At 30.4% G+C, this 25,223-nt stretch overlaps 1 protein-coding gene across 5 annotated transcripts; it reads right to left on the bottom strand.

Moving 5' to 3' along the window:
* Positions 1-3,689: 3,689 nt before the first annotated feature.
* Positions 3,690-24,723, bottom strand: LOC143232261 (peptide methionine sulfoxide reductase MsrB-like). Of its 5 annotated transcripts, none has more exons than XM_076467439.1 (4): positions 24,611-24,723; positions 16,666-16,886; positions 12,716-12,888; positions 3,690-6,609 (listed from the first exon to the last, which is right to left on the bottom strand). In XM_076467439.1, exons 2-4 carry the CDS (start codon positions 16,791-16,793, stop codon positions 6,377-6,379), a joined length of 534 nt encoding a protein of 177 aa, XP_076323554.1. In that variant the 5' UTR covers positions 16,794-16,886; positions 24,611-24,723; the 3' UTR covers positions 3,690-6,376. The 5 variants fall into 5 exon arrangements, with proteins under 5 accessions (XP_076323554.1, XP_076323557.1, XP_076323555.1 ...); XM_076467442.1 differs by having other exon boundaries at positions 3,690-6,573; XM_076467440.1 differs by lacking the exon at positions 24,611-24,723 and adding an exon at positions 22,625-22,957.
* Between the last annotated feature and the right edge of the window lie 500 nt (positions 24,724-25,223).

Raw genomic sequence — 25,223 nt, 5'->3', positions numbered from 1 at the left:
TACAGGCATGCCACTAATTTTCCAGCACCATCTTTAATCTTGACAAAATTATGAGAGCACACTTGAAATTCCTGCAACTACCAGACTAGTTTACTGGGCAGCCATAGATGGCATTGCATGTGGAACATTCTCTTTTTGGGATGGGTTACTTACTGACTTTACAGGATTTAATGTATCAGAGGAGTAAGATGTTCATGAGTTGCTTTAGTATACAACACGTTATGGGAGTTGCTGCCAAGTGTATAACAAGTAAATTTACCGAAGAAAATCTGGCCAAGTGGATGAATGTAGGTGAAGAAACACCTGTTGTTGTTATTATACTGACTCTGAAATTAGGGATGTTATTTGAATCCTGGTGAAAACAATAAAAGTGATGATAAAACAGATGTAGCTGAAAATTTTACTATGGACAAGTTCATTGAGTTGATGGATGAATTAATCAGTGGGCTAGAGCAACATACCTTTGTGACAGAACAAGCATTAATGACTCTTCATTTGCTGTATAAAAAATTACATAGGAAAAGATCAAAGTAAGTTAAACAACTCTGCTTGGATGAAATGTTTAAAAACAGCCAAGAAAATTTTGTGGCTTCAACTTCAAGTACCACAGATGCTCCCCCTACAATATTGCAAATCCATGATTAAACAGTCAAATATGAAACAGACAGTAATCCTGACAGCCCTCAACTTCTAGACCTCTGTGGTTAGCTCTACAATTCCAGTAAAGTTCTAAAAATTGCCACTTTGGAAGTAGTTCTACTGCAACATTCTTTGTAAGTACAGTAATTAAATAAACATTTTTTCATTTATACTCTACTAATAAACCTGTATCATTTATAGATGTACTAATTTATTTCATTAATCATTTAATTCATATCAAATATTTGTTTTACTTAAGTTTCTAGCAGTCTAGGGTGCTACAGAGACACAGAAGGAATATAATTTGTGGGTCAGAGATGTATTATTATTACATGACCTTACTGGTCTGGCAAAATGGATAATCCAGCAAGACTCTGGAACCATGGGTACCAGAAAATCAAGTGTATCTGTACTGAATATTATTATAATGTTTACAAACAATTCTTTATTTCTATAATTTTCTTCTAGTGTATTTCCCAAGGTTCCATGAATAATTTTATCAAGTTCAAACTAACATTTTATCACAACAATCCATTTGAAACAAACTACTTTTAATAGCCCTCAGTGACTTCAGTTGTGATTCCAACTTTGTTTCAGATTCTCCAGTGAACAGGTTATTAGTTTAGGCAATATCCTGTGCAATGACTTGCTGATAGTGCTTACAAAGGGATGTAGTTTTTCCAGGGTTTTTCATCATGGATGGAACTAGTTAGCTGATTTACACTGTAAGTTTGATTTTCAAGTATTGTTACATTACTTTTTAAAGGTGATTCATTTAGGGCATGTTAAGTTCCTAAAAGGTCTAGATGCATAATAACCCTTAAAACATTAATACATACATGCATCTCTTGAACTCTTTGCCAATTAAATTGTTTATGATGCCTAAGTAATGTGTTGAAATTGTCATTGGATTATATTACCAAAGTATCCAGTTAACATATTGTATGACACTTGTGTATTCCAATATTCTGATTTGGGAATTTTCTATAAGCATCAAGTTAACTTAATTTGCAACATTAATTAAAATGTATAGTTACAATATTGAAGTAATGGATTATTTTATGTAAAGAAAAACATTTCTGTTTATAAGAACCTGCCATATTTAGCGTATAAAAAATGTTTTTTGCTTGTAACTGTAGACGGTGATCTGAGAACAAATTTTAAAAGGAAACACCATAGCTAAACTGTTCCATTGGTTGGTTAGAACAGTGAAACCTTGTTAATCAAAACACATTTCCAATGAACTAATTTACACAGATAGTCAAATTACTGAGTACAATGGATACTATTAACAGTAGGAGTACTCAGTTGATAAATGTGAAGGTGGGCATGCAGTTGCATGTACAATACACTTACCAGTTCGTTATTCTATACTTGTTAATAATGACAGTACTATTTCATCATCTTCAGATAAAAACATCTTTTTTTACCCAATTTTATACTTACAGAATACAAAATATGTAGTACTGGTCAAATATACAACAAATCACTATCCAAGGTCAAATAATGAACTGAATATTTTTTATAGAAGCTTCTCAGCAGTTTAAGTAAACTCATTACATTGTCATTTTCACACAGATCACTGTTCTGCTTGAATCAAGGCTAGATTGTGCTCCAGCTGTTTTAACTGGTGGATCGCTTTTGATATCAGATTCACTGTCACTACATGCTTTAAGAATTACAATGGAAATGATGTCTTCATCTAATAACTCTTGACCATCTGGTTCTGCTGATTTCAATGATGACTTATTGATCAGCTGACATAGCATCATTACTACCTTGAGTGACTATGTTTCAATTGTCATTTTCTCAACAAGCATTTAATAAACAGTTCTTCAAGCTGAATCTTCTGGAATATTTTACCCACTTTTCTTTGTGATAAATATTGTTAGATAGTGGTTGACTTACTGATGAGAACATTACTTTCTACACTGAAATACTTACTGATGGTATCACGTCATCTTTGGATTTGCTTTCTCATATAAACAAACATCACATTTTAATAATGCTCATATTTCTTCACATTTGTGTTGTCCAGCACCATTACTTGACATGATTGAAGCATAAATCACTCTTATGACCTCTGCATATTTATTATTGTATATTCTTGAAAGTCATTCTCACAAAAACTGTTTTAAACTGGTGTTCATTAATTAGGTTAGGTATTTTATGGGCAGTAATTATTACTTTGCTTCCTGTTATCATCAATTCTGTACTTGACTCATGTGGAATTATGTAGAAATTACTGAATCTTGTATCCATAGGAAATGCATATTTGTTAAAACCTAATTAGTAAAAGGTTTCACATCTTTCAGCTTGTTTGTATTGCATATTAAGACTAATATTCATGTTTCAACTTTATGTAGTCTTTCAAATTATTTTAATAAATTCATTCTGTGTTTAATATGTCGTACTGCTTAATATATCTAAAACTATCTTTGTTATTGTATATTTTAAAATATTAATTATAATGTCAGTTGAAATAATTGATGTAATCATAAGATTGGTAAGTTTAAAAGTATTTTTATATATACTGTTTATTTTTCAGGTAGTAAAACTATGAAATCAAAACTACCTTTCAGCATAATTATGAAAATATGTTTTTACTCACTGAAATTCCTTAAATTCATACCAAAGCTATGGAAGTATTTGTCATAAAACCCACTGTGTTAAATTATGTCAGTGCTACAAACATCCATGCAAATCTCAGAGTAACGTGTACACAACAAAATATGCAAATTTTAACATCAAAATTTATATACTACCACTTGCCAATATTTTTACTTTATGGTGATATACATTTTTAAATGAGCTCATATTTTCAAATTCTCAATTTCCGCTTGATGCATGAGAGCTAATAAATTATCGTGTCTGTCATATTATCTTCCCATACTATGGCTATGTATTATGTTGATTTTAAAGCTCTATGTTTTCTCTCTCATAACGCTTTATTGCAATCATCATATACTATGACTAGTCACTCCACAAAATTTCCTTATGCTAAAATTTTATATTAATTTGGAAAAGATAAAACAAATGAAACAGTAATACCAAAACATGTAATGCATTTATATTTGTTTATGCTAATTCTGTCTAGTACATAAATAATAAATGTTGACCAATTTTCTATTTCAAATAGAAAACATAATATAAATACTTTCAAAGAAAAAAATATTGTGAAAACATTCCCTCAGGATTACAAGACATACTGTAATGGAAAATACTAGATCAAAAAAAAGTATGTTTATTTAATCACTCACACATACAGTGGTTAACTGAATTCATGCACTCAGCCATGTGAAAATAACATGCAACCATTTAGAGGAAGATTACAAGAGATAAAAACTCTTCATAATCCTTCTGCTGCTGTATACATGAATTACATAATTTAAAACTTGCTGAAATTTTAATAAACGGGTTAACTTTGTACATAGTTTCTCATACTTAAGTTTAAATAATGTACATTTTCGATCTTATTTTGAATTTGAATCAAAAACAAAATAAATATATACTGATACAATGATGGATAAAAGAAACAGGATGGCATCTATATGTCAAAAATATTAAAATTGGTGTCATTTGATAAGTTAATATGTAAAGCATTATAGAGAAATTTTGATGAAAACATGTTTGTTTTTTAATACCCAACAACTATATTATTTAAATGAACTTTCAGTTCACACTTTTAGTAACAAGACATAATAAAACATACATTCAAACAATATCATTAATTAATATTTTAAATATCAGTTTAATAATTTAAAACTTGTAATTATTCAATCTCTTCAAGTTCATCATTTCTTGAAGATAGTTAAGGAAAGCATACTATTACAAAACAACTTGTATTTTGAATTTGAATTAACAAGATAAACATATACTGACACAAAATGGATAAAAGAAGACATAGGACGGCATCTATACGTCAAAAATATTAGAAACAGTGTTGTATGACAAGTTAATATGTAAAGCATTATAGTGAATTTTGATGAAAACATGTTTATGTTCTTTTGTACCCAAAAACAGTTGCATCATTTAAATGAACTTTCAGTTCACACTTTGAGTAACAGGACATAATAAAACATACATTCAAACAACATTATTTAATATTTCAAATATCAGTTTAATAATTTAAAACTTGTAATTATTCAATCTCTTCAAGTTCACCATTTCTTGAAGATAGTTAAGGAAAGCAAAACAACAGATTCTACAAAAATAGCATGTTTTAATACATTTATAGACAATAAATGAAAAATATTCAACTTAGCACCTTAATATTTTCTGAAAAGTACAAGATCAAATTTCTTTTATATAGATATTAACTTGTGCACTTATTTACCATGGTAGTATAATCCTTATGCGATCACAAAACATATTTAATTCTGTGCAAAAAAACCTTAATTTTAAGTTTTTCTTGTTCCTTTTCTAAGATTAATCAGTTAAAACAAATAAAAGATTGTTCTTCATTTTTAAACAGATTAGTTACATTTATGAATCTACCAACTGTAAGTAATATACTAGTAATACAAACTCAACTTGTATTCCAAGGAAGGGTGTATATATGTAAAATATTGTTTTTCTCTTAAGTAGTTTTATTACGCCACTGTTTTGATAATCTTTAAAACTTTGTTAAATACCTTGAAAGTGGTGTGTGTATATATATATATATATATATACATCTTTATTAACAGTAACTTACTGTATGCCAAACACACAAACTTTAATGTAGAAAATACAGAAACATTTTTGCCAATCAAAACATGCAACTACAAATCAATTAAAAGACAGTTTTCAGAATGGAAGATGTTTCTCTTATTTTAATTTGTGCAATAAAATGTTTGAATTTGTATCACAAAAAAGAATGTTACTTGAATGAAGTAACTGTATTTTTCATCAAGTATTAATGCAAATCCCTATTTTAAATTAAAAAGCAAAACTTATAAATACAGAAAGAGACAACAAATTTGCCTAACAAATCAAATGTATTCAAATCTTCAAGCTCACATATGTAAATTCAGACACAGTTCTTCCACAGAATTCTGCTAAATTTCACAAATTAAGCTTAATTTAGTTTAAATTATCAAATCAACAAGTTTTAGTCTTGTTCCATAAATTAACTTTAAATATTAACTTTGTTGAACAAAAATGTCACAGGATTATCTAGGGAAAAAAAAAGTAAAGTAATGAAAGATGATTTTCAAATTATAATCCTACAAAATTAAATCTTAGAACAGTATAACAAAAACTTCAACTAGCTTTAAATTTTGTGGTAATTGGAGAAGAGTATACAACAGTTTAACCACTAAACACAAACATTAGCTGCATAAAGAGCTATGCTTACTTTGATAGCTTGGCCTCAAGAAATTAAGAACTACTGTTGAGTCAAAGGAGGTAATTATTACTCTTTTCTAATATTAACACTGCAACAAATGTTAAATTAAATTTGAAGATAATGGTATACATTCAAGCATTTATAAAAAGTGATTTTTTTTTCCTCCGGTGGTTGGGAGAAATTAACGCCAATAATGTTTTAAGGAATTAACATCAAATTACCATAAATAACACTCACCATTTAATGAATAATAAGTGAATTTAAATTATTCTAGGAAATACTGTTAGTCCCAATAGAAAAGGACATACAAGTTCATACATATCACTAAACAAATTTATAATTACCAAATGAGCTCATTTACTTGTGGTTTGATGATTTAAAGAAAAAGCATATTCATTCCTAAGCCATTTATTTTGGCAAACCATCAAAATTATCTTTATTAATTTCATTTTGTTCAGAAGAGCCCTCTTTGATGTTTTCTTTCTTAAACTCCAGGGATGCTGAGTTGATACAATATCTCTTGCCTGTTGGTTTAGGTCCATCGTCAAACACGTGGCCAAGATGGGCACCACAATTGCGACAGGAAACTTCTGTCCTCGCAAGACCTGGTTTAATAGCAAGCAGAAGTAGATTTCCACCCACTAATGTATTGATAATGGTTGATAGACAGATGCATGTAAGATAGCAGTGGGAGAATAAGAAAACATATCAGTGATAAACCAAACTTCCTCAACCATTTCTCTTCAACTAACAACACAAAGTTGCTTAGGAGACACTGAGAAAATGTATTTGGAATGCTTGATGACCAGAATAAATTTATATTTAAAGAGATGATTTGGTGTGTTTTACTGTTGTAACTTGGAAATAATAATGTAGATAAACTGTCTGACCAAATTTTAATATTATCAATAATACACATTAAATCACAAAAATTTACTTAAGTCAATACATGCAGTTACTAAGCACAATGTTTAAATCAAGTTATCTGCTTAATCTTTATTGTAGTGAAGTGAACTACAAAATACAAGTTGTGGAAGATTTATACTGCTATAATAAAATTTTTCCATGTTTACACATTTACTATTTTTTGTAACAAATATTCTGTGAAGTTCCATTACAAAATGCACACACATCCTTAAGCAACATTTGCTTAATATCACACTATGCAACATTCATAAAATCTCTCATGGAATTTATTGTAATCATAGAGAAAACAGAACTTTAAAAATAGCAGGATTTAAGTGTGAAATCTCAATCCAAGTAATAAGTCAAATTTGTTTGCTTGGGAAGACTGACTTCCAGTACTGCACCAGTCAGACCACATTCCTCACAATCAAGTAAAAACTAATATGAAACTTAACACATACTTGTTTAAACTACCATGAAAAGACTGTCTAAATCTACTATATAATATAATCCTTAATATATCAAAGTAACTTTTATTTGAAAATTTTGTCAACTGTAAAGCACTAAATAACAGATATGAATCAGTTTTCAAGCAATAAAAGTTATTAAACTATCCATTTAACAGAAAAAAACAAACATAATTATTAGGTTCTTATAAATTATTCTTGTGTGCATTAAAGCATCCTTACCAGGCTCTACAATGCAAGATAAATATGTTTGTTTTACAATCAAGTAAAAACTAATATGAAACTTAACACATACTTGTTTAAACTACCATGAAAAGACTGTCTAAATCTACTATATAATATAATCCTTAATATATCAAAGTAACTTTTATTTGAAAATTTTGTCAACTGTAAAGCACTAAATAACAGATATGAATCAGTTTTCAAGCAATAAAAGTTATTAAACTATCCATTTAACAGAAAAAAACAAACATAATTATTAGGTTCTTATAAATTATTCTTGTGTGCATTAAAGCATCCTTACCAGGCTCTACAATGCAAGATAAATATGTTTAGTGGTTGAAGTAGGTTGAAGAAGTTTGTGCTATTTTCTCAAAATCTATCCCTCTACAATCTGTCCATGCAGAAAATATCATGCATAAGTGTTAAATAGCTTTAAAAACACATCAAAAAAATATATCAAACTAATGGTGAAAGGAATTATTTTGAAACAACTAAATTACATGTTAGATAGATAATTCCTATACATCTGGTATACACACTTCTCTTTATAATACTTTATTTCAAAAGAGGTAACATTTTATCTAAAAGTACTGTTTGTTTCAAACTATTTTTTATATTTATTTACACATCCAATGGTGAAGCTCTTTAAAACAATTCCATTAAGCCTTCAAAATTACTTATTCTACAGTTATTAGTTATAATTTTATGATTCATATGAATATCAAATTAAAATACTGAAAGTTTTCCTTGCTGAATTGAAACTTATGCTGTCATCAAAGTGTAACTCAAAATCTCCATTCTACCATCTTCCATGCAACCTTTTTATGCATGCACCACTGGCTCTTTCACATGCACTGCTTTCCATATATCAGCTAGATTTGTCTGAAATTTGTAATGTGATGACAATTTTGTTGATGGGAAGCTAGAGAGAAGAAGAATCTGAAGAATCCATGATATATAAAGATTCAAAGAAATAAAAAGTTGATATGACAAGCATGAGTTTGAATGGCAGAATAATCTAGAACAGAGACTCACCTCTGTTAGTATGATGTTAACTTACTTAAAACTTTTAAGTATGTGTCTATGTTTATGTGTCTGAGCCCAAAGCTATATAATAGGCTACACAGATTTTAACACAAGTCTGTAAACTTCCAACTGACCAAAAGTGGAAACCCACACTAGGAATATGAGTAGAAGTAATAAGCATCTAAGAATAAAAATCATTACACACACAAATTTAAAATGGAAAGATAATCAAAAACAAAATTACATGCTAAAATACTAATCAAACCCAGCTGGTAAACTTATCTTGAAACAGGAAACAAGTTAATGAAATGGTTTCCAAACTGTAGAATGTATCCTCCTGAGAGGGAGTGAAGGGCACATCCTTTTGCCACAAGAACCCAAAAATAAAAATGTAAAAAAACAAAAAAAATAACACTTTAAATTTTCCAACTAATACTTATGAAAAACTTCATTAGAGAGAGAAAAATAAACTACTGTAGTTGCTGTTATTATCACTTGTGAAACTTATTAAGTACAAAGAAGGACCCTAAGAGAAATAATGCTGATTTGGGTGATATCACTACATAAAATTTGGAAACCACTAAGTTGAGGTAAAAGACCAACAAAGACAAAAATAAAGCTTTTTTTGTTATACATACATATATACTTGAAGGATATTTGATCATAAGGTAAACAGCACCTTGTAATAATGCCTTACAGTTGAAAGTGTCAAAGGAATATCAAAACCATGTGGGAATATAAGCAATAGTGAGACCTGTACATAATTAGGATGTTCTTGAGTAATTCAGAGCATAAAAGAAACAATGGGTCCCGGTAACGTGAAGAAAAAGGGAATACAATGTGTACAAATAGAAGTCCAGTCTTGAAAATTGTCCCCAGTCCCAACAAAATCATGAGAAAATGAAAGAAAAATTTAAATACATAGGTCATGTCGGGCAAGACTAAACAAGACCAACAAAAGAGTCATTAGAATTAGGGGTAACACTGTCGCATACAAAAACATTGAGGCTACTGAAATTAATAAGGCCAGATCAAAACTGACCTTCATCAAACAAAGAAAAATTGTGAATGATACACAGAGTAAACATCATTAATATTTTTTTAGTAATATCAATACATCATATCAGGAATGCTGACAATCAACTGAAGATTTCAACCTACATACTGCAGGTAAATTGCATAAACATGGTCTCCAGTATAGAAACAAGAAGTAACAGCAAAGTGAAAAAGACAACCATCAACAAAGAAGAATAGTGGAAAGGTAGAGCTCATGTAAGATATACTGGTACATATGCAGTAAGTTATATGGATGATTGGAGAGAGACATTTTCAGATAAGTGACATTCAAATACATAAAGGACATTTGGAAATTTTGAGCCACAGATTCTGTTGATAACATAACATCCAGTAAACAAAGGAAAGGATTTAAATATTTCAAAGCAATATCTGCCTTATTTAAATTTTATTCTGAATATGATGATAAATACACATGCATATAAAGACAGACTTATATTGCAACTTCTGTTAAATATATATATGAAATATATCCAACTCAGTAATACAATTTTCCATACTCTGATTTGTTTATAAAATAATGCATTTTTTATTTTTAACAATGTAATTTTCAATCACAAATATTTTTGTAAAACAAACAAGATAATCACAATTGAAAAAAATAATGTATCAAATCTAACACTGCTTGAAAAATCATATTTCTAGAAATAAAATGTTCATATATTTGATATTTCATGGTTTTTGGTTATGAAAAAATATATTTACTTCCAAACCAAAATTTAATATAATATTAAAACCACAGCCAGTAAATTTTAAGACCTTTAAATTTTGTTGTCCTATAAATCAAGCAACTTTAAACCATGTAAGCAGTGGAAAGGGATATTTAACTGAAAATCAAGGAAACAGAAACAGGTGACTGACAATTCGTACAGTATAAATTCACCACGTGCTATCACCTACCTTGCACTAACAGCACATATCTTATAAACCAATTTGTAATATTTTGTGACTAATTGAATTATATACGTGCCAAACAAAAAAAAAAGATTACTCAAACAGACATTAATAACCAGTTGTATCTTTGATTGCAGAGTATAATTTATTGTTCTATTAAGATCTAAAAGTGAGTAAAACAAAATAATCCTTAAGTTTTTCCTTTTTCAAAACTTCTGTCATTTCTAAAGTTTATCTTTCTACCTCTTTATTGAAACACTTATAATTTGGTAAAATCGTTAGGATATCTAATGTCTGCTGAACAATAACATGCAACTGTACATGATACAAAAACATAACTGTCATATCCCTGCCATGTTGGTGAGCCCTGTTATTGGACAAAAGGCCTCATAGGCATTGAATATGGTAAATATTCCATTGCTGACATAATATATTTTTCATTACTTTCACAAAAATGTTCTTAGAATTTTAAGATGTTGCACACCAAAATTTTAAGTTCAAATTCTTTTTGTGAGTAAATATTGTAATATTGCTTTTTTTTTTTTCAGGTCTACACTTGTGATACAAAAAACATGTTAAATTTTAGTTAGGAACTGTCAGTTACTACCTGCAAGAATATTTGAAAATTTAAAAAAAACCAACAACATGAATTTAAATGGAATTCTTTAAAATAACAAGCTGCATGTAATGCAAAAACTTAAGTATGCTTTTGAACAAAACATGCTCTTAGTGAGAGAAGAATCAAAGATATATAACATTATTCAACAAAATATTTGTGAAATCTAATTAAAGACACTTTTAAGTACAAGAAAAGGGTGTGGCCTAATAGGAGTCTGCATGTGACTTGAATGAATAATGAAATCAACATTGGCGACCAAACGGACAGCTACACTTGTAGCACTGATAAGAATTCTACAGCAAATATTCATCCATTAGTTAACCAGGCTGCAATTTTTTTTTCTTTTCTACTTTAAACATGATGGTGGGTAAAACATTTAAGGTAAATAAATATCATGAATTTTTTTGTCAATACACAACAACAAACCACACTAAGTAACAAAGTGTCACCCAACAGTAATTAACATTTGCTTTAGGATCTCAACCATATTATTTGGGATGGACCTACACTTTACAGAACAAACCAGATTCTTTAAAATTACTAGTGGCAGTTTTCCCTCATTGAAATGTATTAATAGTATTTAAAGCAATGACAGGGAATTTAGATTAACTTGTCATCACTCCCAAGCAACTGGTACAGCCACATGAAGCATCATTATTTATGTTAATTGCAGAAGCTAATATCACTCTTTAATTAGGAGAATTTTATAAAATTTAGCAAATTTCAGCTAAATATGTGCCCTGAACAAGTTGGCAATTAACAATGATTAATAACCAGGCACCCATACATTTTTTTTGAAAACTCGAGCTAGAAACTGTTAATTTAGTTTGTCTGGCCTAACCAAAAAATTGTTGAACTTGCACATGCTTTCACTCTATAGTTTTGCTATTCTAAATCAGCCACTTTTAATCCAAATGACAAAAGTAAAAATGGTTTATATTTATTCTTCGATGAAGCTTTAGCAAAAACTTCATACCAATAGTTCATGTAACATTTTACTTAGGTATGTGCAAAAAGTTTGGTCAAAATTGAGCAGTTTTCGTTGAATAACTTTGAATGTGTGGCCTATACTTAGACCAAATTTATAGGTTGTAAAGATCTAACAGTGTATCAGATTTTGAATAAAAAAACTAATAAAAGTATGTTTTCCTACCACATAAATTTTCCATACTTCCTTAGCCAAAAATAGGAAGAAATTCAATCAAAATTGGAAACTTTATATCATGTATTTCTTAATGTATTGCTTTGAAATTTGGTAAGTGAAGTTAAAGTCCAGTAGAGTATATCCACTGGAAATATGTGACAGCTTGAATTACCATAAAAATATGGCATCAGCCCATTCGTATCAAATGAGTAACAAGAATATTGATCTGATATGTTTAACTAAATTATTAATACGATCTAGTATAAAATTTTCTAAAAAGTAAAATTTCTATGCTTTTATAAAGTGTATTAAATAACATTTAGCTAATGAAATAATTCTAAACATGGCACTGTCGAAACAAATAAGACAATAAACTACAATCAGAATTAACATACCATGAGATAAGTCATTTTTGAAGGTGACTTTGCTTTTATCTACAACATCCCAGAATGCAGGCCAACCACACCCAGAATGATACTTGGTTTCTGATGAAAAAAGCTCATCTCCACATACTACACAGGCATACTTTCCATTGTCTTTTAGCTTATAGTACTTTCCAGTAAAAGCACTGTAGGATGAAAACAAAATCATCATATATTTCATAACATATGAAAACTATGTACTGTATACATACGTATCTTGTACAAATCAGTTTCATTTAATCATACATTAATTTTAGTAAAACTTATATACAAGGTTATTTAGATTATATTAATGATTTTGGATATGCAAGTCATATGATAACTACAATTGGGTGTGAATACACAAAAATAAAGCCTTATCCATAAATGCCCATTCACACATTGAATACCACAAGCAATTGGAAAATGATATGGGTATTCATAAAGCACTTATGAATTACTTTGTGATTGGGCTGTTAAAAAACTACTGGGACTATATAATCCTAGCACTATTTGGATTATGACAAAATACTGCTATGAGTGATATGCTTTGGGCCTAACAATCTTTTGAAATAGAAACTGCACTATAAAGCTACTGTCTGGTTGCAGTCAAAAGATGCAATGATATGAGTTAAGACATGCTCAATGCTCTGCTTACAAGGATTGCCAAATCACTAACTTTAACATTTTTCTCACCTGAAAATGTATTTCCAATAGCTACTCATCTCTCACACAGAAAGCTATTTTCCTTGTGCATCTTGCCATAGAAATTTGCATGCCACTAGCCTTTAGGCAACTCCCACCTAAACTCAAGATATTTCTCATGATTTGTGATACTATGCAATGACATTATTATGCAGCAATAGCCTATACCAGTAGGAAGGTGACACCACCACCCTGTACACTAACTCCCTCCATTCTTTTGCACATGATCTTCATTCTTTGATGATGTAAGAAATACTAAGTTGCACCACATGTGGAGAGGAAAGGTGGGAATGTGTGAGAGGAATCTATTAGAAATACATTTTCAGGTTAGGAAACTTTTAGCCTCCAAGGCAATAAACACTTCTTCACACAGAAAGCCAGAATTCCACGTTGATATGGAGGAAAAACCAGTGCAAAAGTTACCTAGATGTGTTTTGTTCAGAAAGCACATAAAGGAAAACCATGAAGCGTGATACCCAACAGCAGGAGCTCTGTAGGGGCACATATGTGAGACCATGTACCATTTTTTCCAATGTTTACTCTTTACTCAGATTGGAAGGGATAAGCAGGCAAAGCTCCATGTGTCATGGGTTGGGACAGAATAAGAACATGGCAAGTACTTGCACATAAGAAGTCAGAGAGCCAATGTGTATTGTATTCAAACCATATTGAGTGCTCACCTCAACCATCAGAATCTTGGACCAACACCAGCTATGTGAAGAGTACACATAATACATAGCATAGATTATATAATACTAGTATGTGCAGAAGAGTCACCACTCTAATCAATAGAAGACATGAATCACTAACAAGTATTCACCTTAATTCAACTGAACAAAGATGATAGCAGATATTCAGTGGGTTAACTTCAGTCCAAAACTATGCAATATCAGGTATATGTGTTCTTGTCTGCAGTAGAAGGAAGGTCCCAACTGTATTCATCTTGTGACCAGAAAACAGCAGAAAAAAGCAACTTCCATCCTGACATTCCGGGCAGGCATGTGTATAGATCCAGTACACAACCTAAATCAGGCCATCCAAGAACCCATCATGTACTGGTAGGAAAAGGAAATGCAAACATGGTGTGGGTAAACATCAACCCAGTTGATGTCAAAAATGTTTCTTCTAGTCTGCAATAGAAGGCAGATTCCTTCCCACCATGTGTGATGACTTATGCTGGTTGGTTATGTTCATCCAACACCAAACCACACACAAACCAACATCCGAGAGGCAATAGAATGGGAATGCTGGCATGCTATAAGAACAATTAGAAGAAAGGTCACATGTGACATTATTGACAGGGTTGCCACCTTCCACCTAAATGACACTATTTACTCAGCCTCCAGTTACTTGGTCCCAATCAGTGAGAGTTCTCCATGGTCCACCACCCAAGCAGCTAGGAACTAGTAAGTGGTAAGGGAGGGAGTGCTACTTCCTGAGGAGGAGGAAGTTGCAGAACACATGTACTGACCCAATACATAACCCATATGAGGCCATCCAGGAATCCATCAATACTGGTGGATCAAGTCTGGTCCAAAAACCAGTTGCTGTCAGAAATTTTCATGTAGACTACAATAGGAGGCAGATCCTTTCCAACCACATGTGTGAAGTCTGCTGGAAAGGTCTTTTATTGGAGACAGTGAAACAGGTGACCTTGTAAACCTATTTTGAAAAGTCACCAAGCAGGCAGAGCACTCTCTGGTGCTGGCTTTTTCCATGATAATCCATGGATTAGGTGTGGTCTGGAGCAGACAGCAGACATATATTAGAATATACCCCAAGGATACCTCACGTGGTCTTATGGAACATCCTATCTCAACACTAGGCATGTATGGAGCCAGAGCAGATAGTATGAATGCTTTCTTTTATCCTGGCTCAATGTAGTATTTTGGGGCATAAATATAAACTAGATGGTGCCACTAGCCATCAGACAGGAGCCTAGAAGCAAATTCTATAAACCATGGGAATGTATTCATCCATGTAAAGACAGTATGTACATTGTAGGATGGCTAACGAGGGCAGAAAGGGCCACCAGAGACAAAGCAGTTAGATGGTAAAGTTAGTGGGCAAAAAGGTTGCATTATGTTGACAAAGAAAAAAAAACACATCTGATGTGTTCAGTGCTAAGGAACTGAATGAAGATCATGAGTGCAAAACCACAGAAGGAGCTAGTGTGCAGGCAAGTTGTGTTACCCTCCTACTGATGGAGGGTTTTTGGTGCATAATAATGTTATTATTCAGTAATGCAAATCACTAGAAATCTTGTAAATTTAGGTGGAAGTTGCCTAAAGCCTAGTGGCATGCAGATCTTTAAGGCAAACAGCATGGGGAAAACAGCTTGGAAATCTAAAAATCCTACAAGTCAACAAAATAACTTAAATCAGTAAGGGGCAGAAGAGTCATCTCCACCCCACCAAAAATATTTTTGGCCTAATTTCAAATTTTGTGAAAGTTAAATATCTAAAATAAACAAACATATAAACTTTTTTGTGCTATTTATTGTTTAGAGTGGTTTCAGGGTGAAACAATCATGTAATCTTTTTTGAAACACACATCATTCTGAAAAGCCTAAAGAAACTTTTAGCGCACACTTCTGGCGCTGTTTCACAACTGATAACCTGCTTGCAGATACATGTTTACTGATTGTCAGTCAAACACTAAAAGAGAGACCTTTAATGAATTATTTCACTATACACTTCCTTTACGGTATTTCAATATCCAATGGAAATTAAAATGTTTAATCAACCTTTCTTGTGATGTTTGATTATATCACAAATATTACTGCATATAAAAAAATTACACAAAGTCACTATAAATTCCAAAGTGCCAGACCAATTTTTTTTGTTTGAACACCATGGCAACTAAGATTTGGCAAGCCCTGCTTATATAAATGTGATGTCTAGCAGTTTATATAAAAATCTGTAAAGTCTGTAAAGACAATTTCCCACGCTTAATGTTGATTTAATTTTTTTAATCTAATATTAAACATATCCAGTTTTTTATTTTCAAATATTTATAATAGTATTTTATCAACTATAGAAAAGAAACAGCATTACACCTGTTGATTGTTTTACACTTAAAATAACTTTAAACATAAAACAATTAAAAAAAGAAATGGAATAATATATATATATAATATTTACATTGAAATAATTTGATGAAAGAAATTAAAATGAGATGGGAAAACTAATATTAAGAACAACAAACTATAGAAGGAAACTGTAAATGGTTTAAAATACCGTTCTGTGCCTCCTTCTTGGGTCACATGATATTGAAGGTGTGTAAGATGTTTCTTTAACTTTTCCTTTGTGTACTCATTTCTTGATGAATCAGGATGGCTAGAGCCATCTCTGCCACCATTCTGCATGATGTTATGAAACAAATGTAGTTCAAAGCCTCATCATGTATTTTTTTTTCTATATCAAAAGTGCTGTTCAATGTCTCATTCTTACTTGTAGATCTAAAAGATAACATACATGTATGTTATTTTATGATTAAAGTTCCTTATCTTCACACTAAAATCATGATGTAGAAACCTATCCATTGCAGATACAACTTTCACTCGCAGAAAAAGAGAATCTGAAACCACAAGCTAAAATATGAGTAAAATAACTTACAAATCATGAAAAAAATCAATTACTTTTAGATTTCATTCAAGAACAAAATGCAATACTGATAATATTCATAAAAGTTCTGAAGGCTATATATGATAATATTCATAGTTTTCCTCTAATAATAAAGATGTTATGAAAATTCAAGATAAATAAAGAATAACTTCAGTGTTATTCACATTTTTTCTCAATAGTTTTGATGTGACTATACTACAAGTTTATGTACTTGAAATGCCTTATATAATGCTGTGCATTAAACAATAGACCACAACGCTGAATATGACTAATGTTATGAAAATAAATCATAACTATACTTCCTAACGAAAGTGTTTTATATATAAAATGTCTACATATAGGAAAACGGCCTAATAGAAATACTAACTTTTTAACACTCTTTCTAGCACTAAAAATCACCAATAAAAAGATTCTTGCAAATAAGAACTTCAAGTAGCTGTTTAAACTATCAATAAAGAGTTGAACTATTTAAGAAAACAATGTTGTATATACTAGCTTCTTGTTCCACTTAATACATTTATTAAATGAGGCACAATTTCAGTTTACAGACTTTAAAATTTTGAATATCAGTTTAAATGTAAGAACACAGAGAAAGAGAGACTTTATGAAATGTCATTTAGCACAAGGTCATTCCTTAATATTTTCCACAATCAATATAATTACCAGCCTAAATTTAAATTTTCTGGCAACTCTTATTTTTTCCCTACTACTAAAGCAGAGTAAGGGTTGTTTGTTTAACCATACTTTGGTGGTCAAGTTTTAAAATTTCAAAACCATTATTACAGTACAAAGTTCATGTGCAGACCTTTACTGTACAACATACTTACAATGATGACTGACTTGACTGTTTGAAAATCTGCTATCCAACTGAAATTTATCACTAAATACATAACATTCATCTTTTCAAGTAATTCAGTTCAATAATGCACACTTTTGAAATGTTAAATCTACTTCAGTTTGTTTATTAACCCTTTTGAAACAAGCTTAGTATAATATACACAAGTTCTTCTACATACATGCATAAGTATTTGCATTATAATTTTTGATACAGCATGTGCATCTTTACAAAATCTGGTAGACTTTTTGTAAAAATTACAAGTAATTTGTGCACCAAAAGTCTGATTTTTTTAATAAAATATTTTTGCTAAAGATTTATTTGTTAAAATAGAGTCTGTTTCATTAGTAGCCCAATTGCAAAGTGATTTCATGTTATGATTAAAAACTACTTTTCCTTGCAAAAATCCCAAGTATTATGTGTGTAATCTCTAAAATGTCCTAAATACATTTAAACATTTGTGGGATCTGTCAATTTGACCAACCTTGCAATAACCATCATAAAAAATTAGAAAATAAATATAAATTACGATTTTTTTCATGCTAGAATCACTACAAATCATAACATGAAAATACAAGTGTTTAGTCCAAGAAGCTTAAGTCTCATAACATCATACATTTATATTCATTTTTTATTGATCTTCAGTTGTGCTTGGCTAACGTTACATAACTTGCCTTGATGAGGTGCACACGCACTCATGCTACTGTATCCAGTAATGTAAAACTGACCTTTAGCCTTTACAAAGTGACTGTGTCTTGGCAATGTTATTATTTTGTAATATACAGTCACATTTCAATTATTAGACATTCCAATAGATGTACACTTTCACACTGTTGAATCCAACACTACTTTTACTTATTACTGTATACATGGTAATTACCACTAAGTTTTTACTTTTATGCATTGATATATTTGGACAAATTTTTGATTTAACAAAAAAACTACTTTCTTTACTACTTCAATACTTTTATTAAATTGTTTATGGGAAAAAAAATACATTGTCGCTTTTTTCAAAAGCAAAAGCACAACAGTGAAATTAGTACGACAGTTACAAAGATTGGTTTCATAAATTTGGTTTTGAAGAAAAACAAAAAAACTGTGGCAGAAATTTAGTCTCTCTTTCCATCAGGGGTGTTTGAGAACATTTGCTTCCCTTCAACCCCACAAGTGAGAATAATTATCTACAGTGACTATAATTGTGTTCACATTATGAAGATCCAACTACAATATCAAAGCTTTATAACCCTCAGTTTCTAATTCATTTAGTTGTTGCAAGTCCATAGTTATCATGCTGGTTATTAAAGTGATAATATTTCAACTCCTATTGTGGTTGCACTGGCATGGATGTCAAAAAGATTTTTCCCGAATGTTTCAATTTCAAATGATTAATTATTGCACCCGTACTACTTCAGTTATGAGGTAATTTACCTTGACATCTCACTTCCCTCTCTCCTTTACTTTTTAAAATATTTCAGGAAGCTTCAATCATTCAATGTTAATATTACTAACCCTCTTCTTCCCAAGTAAAACTACAAACTACACCAACCACTGAGAGATATGGGCAGTTCAGTGCAGTGTGTGGATGTGTACTTGGCTATAAAGCACGGAGCAAGGACAACAATCATGCTACACAGTAGAGATCACAAATGTGTGTGTGTGTCTATGTATATATACCATCACACACTAATTTAAAAAAAGTATTGCAAGTTAAACTCACTTGTTGGTCTAAACATTTTTTATTTTTACACTTTAAGGTTGCAAAATTACTATTTTGTGTGCTGCTTACAAAATGTTAAATGTTTAACTTTATTAAACCTAGTCTATTTTGCCTATGGAAATAACTGGAGTGTTTTACAAATGTACTGGGGATAATACTAAGAAAACCAATAGACAGTGTTGCTTAATTGATTAATAATATAAATTATACAAATATGCATGCAGTTTGTCTATTAAATATCTGATTAATATACAAATTTACATAAAGCTTACCTGATTAAAATCATTAGAAAGATTACATATGCTACATTACCTCAAATATTTGTTCAGTTTTACATAAAATACATATACACTAACTAATATTCTTTAGTTTTAAAAATGATAGTAAAATGTTTCTGGTATACTATAAATGTGTTATAAATCATAGAGCAATTATTTACCAGATTCTGAATTTACTTAAAAAATAAGAAACTACTCTGAGTGAGGCAACCACAAAATTATCTACAAAATTTATTTTGGCCCTCTTTTCCTTCATAATATAATACTATAATATATTCTATACATAAAGATTCTTAAACCTCAAAACCAAGCCATAGATGTTTTAGAAAACTCAGCAAACACACTGACCTGCAATAAAAACACACATTTAAACTCATAAGCATAAAACAAACATTTTACACAACTACAATACCATACATGTATTAAGACAACTACTTTTAGTTAATGCAAAAGTAATTTTTTCTCTTTCACAATTATCAAAGAAGACAGTAACTTTACAAATATCTCTCAAGATCCGTTGGTTACTAGTAAATTAAAGGTGTTTGTGAACTCATAACTTGTGTGTAGTACAACACTCCAGGAAGAAGTGTCCTTGAAAGCCAAGCCTGTAATCAGCACAGAAACCTGTTCTGCTCTACAGTGAACATATCAACATTAAGAACTACTAGCTCTTACAATTCACTCCTACACAAGTACTTGTTTAGACCACTACAAGAAATATATGCAGGCATCCATTTTTTAGCATGGAGTTTGTAAGAATGTTACATGCATGCATGCACACACAAATAGATTTATAAAAGTCCCATATAAACTAAGGTTTTACTGACTATATGAGAAAATAAAAGCAAACTCAGAAATTAAACTTTATTTTTTAAGTATTTAGTAAATAATTTCAATTATAATAACTACAACAATGTATAACTCTACTAGAGATTCTCAATGTTGGCTGATCATGTCTGTTTAAATAGCCATTAAAGATATTAAACAGTCAAATCAGGTACATATAAAACTGATAGTACTATCAAGTATGTTTTCCCAGAAAAGTTTCTCATATATCTTAACCTGCAACAGCTTCTAAAAATAAGATAAACTGTAGTAAAAGTAATGAGTACTTTTTTCCCCCCAAGTCAACAGAAGTTAGCATACTGTAAAGTCAATTTTTTTTAAAGGTTAACTTGGTTCATACTAAAGCACTTAGTGTGATTTATATCATAACTACATCATATTTAAGTTAGCCAAATAGAGATATCAGAATATCACTTTCTTAGGGAGGGAAAATTTACTCCAAAATTCTAAATATACAAGCTTTTGGCATAAGATTTTTTCATACAACACAAGAAAATTCTAAACAATAAGTAATTAAATCCCTCAATTCAAAATGAAGACAACAGTTATGACAGAAAAACAAATGATACTGTATATGAAAAAAAATTACTTGTCATGTAAAATCACTGATTCTGCCATTTTATCTCTTCTAGTTTTTAAACTCCCACTTCAGTTTACACTTGAATATTTCAGTGTTTAACTAGAATGACAGAAAGCAAGAAGTTAAAATTACAAATTTGTGTGTACCAAGATAATAAAATATAAACACTGTATAGTATGCTCAGTGCAAATGGGAAAAGAGGAATGGTATTTACTGTTCTCCAAAATTCGTCATGTTAAATACACAATTTTAAAAAGTAAATTATCAAAACAAAAAGTTATATTAAATCTTGGTTGTCATTTTTAAAATAACTTTTGAGAATAAACTTTACTCTCAATTTATGTTTTCATTTCTGATTTTTACATAATTTTGTTTATTTAAATTTCAATATACAAGTTTGAAAATAACATACAAACAAAAGGAACTATTTGGTCCTCAAAGTCTGTCCTTATATATATACCCACCTTGAAGTAAAAATTTAAACATATCCACAAGTTTGGAGAAAAACAAAGTTTTACAATAAAAAGGATAATGATACTTAATATAAACATTATTTGTATATAACAGAAAGGAACACAGATAAATGTTTTGAAATTCTACATATTCCATCCTCAATACATAAAGCAAAATAAAAGAATTATATCATTCCTTAGGTAACATTGCTTCCATAATGATAAATGAACCAATATTAAAACATGGAAAGTGAAAAACATAAACAAAATGCTGTACATATTAACAAAATGTGTAAATTTTAACAAAAACTCCATGTTATTCAGTGTTGGTGAAAGTTGTTTGATGTGGAAAGTTTCTCTAACCAGAAGTTACAGATTGGTGTAGACCTCGTAAAAGATAGTGACACTTAATAATACAGGTTTGTGTCTTTTCTCTTCACTATATTGGTATACAGATGAACACTAAATGTATTATTTCAAATTACACATTTGTTAATATGTACAGTATTTTTTTATTTGTTACTTCTTCCCTTTCTATGTTTTAGTTTTGATTAAATTATCATTATGGAAGCAATGTATTTTAGTTATTTACTTAGAAATGATGTACACTGTAATTCCTTTATTTTGATTTTGTTAATGAAGATGAAATCTGTACAATTCTGAAACATTATCAGTGTCTCCTTTTGTTACAAGTAAACCATATTGTTTATTTCAAGTATCATTATGCCTTTTTATTGTAAATCAAATCCTTCATTTTTCAGAAAATCACCTATTCCACTCTTGAGCTCTTACAAACTAATAACATTTATTACTGTCATGGGATTTTATTCCATAAACCAATAATCTTATCAAAAACAGTCTTACCTAGAACCTGGCCAGTCTCCCAAACTTTAATGCTGCTTCCTTTTGTTATACAGTCTTTAGAATATACCACAAAGAAATTAGATCTTTATCATGATGATTCATTGTATAATCTTCTAAACTTTTGCCTTTTTTCTTTTGAGAAAAAATCTTAAATAACCCTACAAGGTAACCCTTTCCTTCGAATCATCTTAGGAGACTTTTGAATTCCTTCCAATATCCTTTTATCAAAAAAGAAACCAAAACTGTATGCAATATTCTGCTAGCAACAGAACACACTTTTATGGCTTGAGTGGCTTATTTGCCACTATGTAAGTATCCTTTTCTTCAGTCACACTATTGTGTTCTTATCTGTATAAAACATGCAATCCAAATAATGATGACCCATATGTGTTACCTTTCACTTACTATAATTACAATTAACAATAATTTACAAACATCTGTCCAATTTACAAGCTGAACTAAGTCATTCTGTAATAACATCTTTAATAAGGCTAGAAACCCAGGAGTTCAACATAATCAACAAATTATATATTTTACAAATTATGTCCTTACCAAAATTTTAAATAAAAGAAAATGCCCAAGCACTGACCCCTAACACATTTCACTAGCAACAAAAGTTAATGAAGTGTATAGTACCATACATTAAAGCCAGCCCAGCACAAGCATATTTACTGGGTTTTAATAATTAAACCATTCAAATCTGTCAAATTGACAGTATACTCTTGACTCTCTCATGGAAACACAAAACCATATTGTTTGTTTACATAATTCTGGAGGTGTTTAATCATATATAGAAAATTTAGCCCAGCTCAATCATGTTTACTATGCTTTAAATAGTTCTTCCTTCGTGTATATCTTATTATAATGGAGCTTGTGATAGATATGTCCAAAACTCGGATCTCAGAAACTGCTGAACCAATCATCACCAATGATAACTGGGTAGTATTTTTTTATAACTAGGCAGACTTTTTATAACTAAGCAATAAATAAAACAAGTGAAATTCCATAAAAATGCATGTTTGATATTTAACCAAAAATTACAAAAAAAGTATTAAACAAAAAAGTTTGTTTTTAGTGAAAATGTCATGACTGTTGGAACATAAAAGCAAGACTTTCTTTGATAACTGCATCTACAAAGAAATATTTCAATAAAATCTACTCTGAGATGTAATGCTGTAATTATGGCTCATTTTTAAACTTCTGTTTTAATAAAATCTTTTTTCTGATGGATAGTAAACATTATGAAGGTCAAGAATAAGTGTCTAGTTGTAGAACTGTCAAACAATTCCAGAAAAGACTCCAGACCCAATAGCCTTCAGCATGAACTAGCAATAATACCTGCTCGAAGGATAGACTCGACTCTTCATCGTTTATAATGACAGCAAAATGGTTGCATAATGATTCATTTCGTTTTTCATACTGATTTGTACAACTGCACATAGATACAAGAAACAAAGTTCTTCAAAAATTTAGTATTAGTTGTCTCAAATTTGTCTTTCGAGTTTATTTACAATTAAAATTATGAAAAGTATTTAGATTGTACTTATACTATTGATATAGTTCTATCTAGGTGTTTATTTTGGAAATGTGTTTATTGTTCTCCGTTTTAAAAATAAAGATGGAAAATTTTGAAAATCAGGGGTTTTTCTGTTCTGTGATCTAAAAACTCTGGTAAAGATGTCATGGAAACTAGAAAATGACTAATATGCTAAAATAATTACAGGCTTATTTTCACGAGCTAGTATTATAAACCAGTACCACAAATAAACATTTCTGCCAAATACTATGTTGATACAACATAAATCTAATTCACGAGCGCAACAAGGGTGGCTTTTTCTTAGTAAGAATTGTAAAATTAAAATAAACCTTGTTTGTAAGACACACTAAGTTAACAACGAACCAAAACAAATTTTAAAGTTATATTATAATATTAAATTAAGTTATAATTGTAATAAACTTAATATTAAGACGAATAATAAACCTCACCTTCACTCACTAACACCCACGGTTATAATCTTCATCATATTCTTAAATTACACGAGTTTAAAATAGATTTGTCCACAAGGGACCGTTAAAAGAAAAAAAAATCATAATTGTAAATAAAACTAGTTGACTTACCAAATAAATTTTCATTGGACACAAAATTAACAAATAAAGGCATTTTAAAAACAAACGAAAGCATTAATAATAAATAATAATTTTATGGTTAAGGCACGTTATTGCATGATATAGCAAAAAAGTGAAACTGAATTAGCTTTACAGATATATCAGACTAGTTCACCGTATAATAAAAGTTTCGTTGAAGATATCAAATGGCTCAGCATGGCCAGGTGGTTAAGACAGTTGACTCGTAAGCCGAGGATCGCGGGTTCGAATCCCCGTCACACCATTTCAGCCGTGGGGGCGTTATAATATGACGGTTAATCCCACTATTCGTTGGTAAGAGAGTGGCCCAAGAGTTGGCTATGGGTGGTAATGACTAGCTGCCTTCCCTCTAGTCTTACACTACTAAATTAGGGACGGCTAGCGCAGATAGCCCTCGTGTAGTTTTGCGCAAAATTAAAAATAAAAACAAGACAAACTTCTTATATAAATACAA

The sequence above is a fragment of the Tachypleus tridentatus genome, chromosome 11 (genome assembly GCF_004210375.1).
Source record: "Tachypleus tridentatus isolate NWPU-2018 chromosome 11, ASM421037v1, whole genome shotgun sequence".
In the NCBI taxonomy this organism is placed as follows: Eukaryota; Metazoa; Arthropoda; class Merostomata; order Xiphosura; family Limulidae; genus Tachypleus; species Tachypleus tridentatus.
Note: the sequence above shows the minus strand (reverse complement) of the source record. Positions and strands in the feature narration are given on the sequence as shown.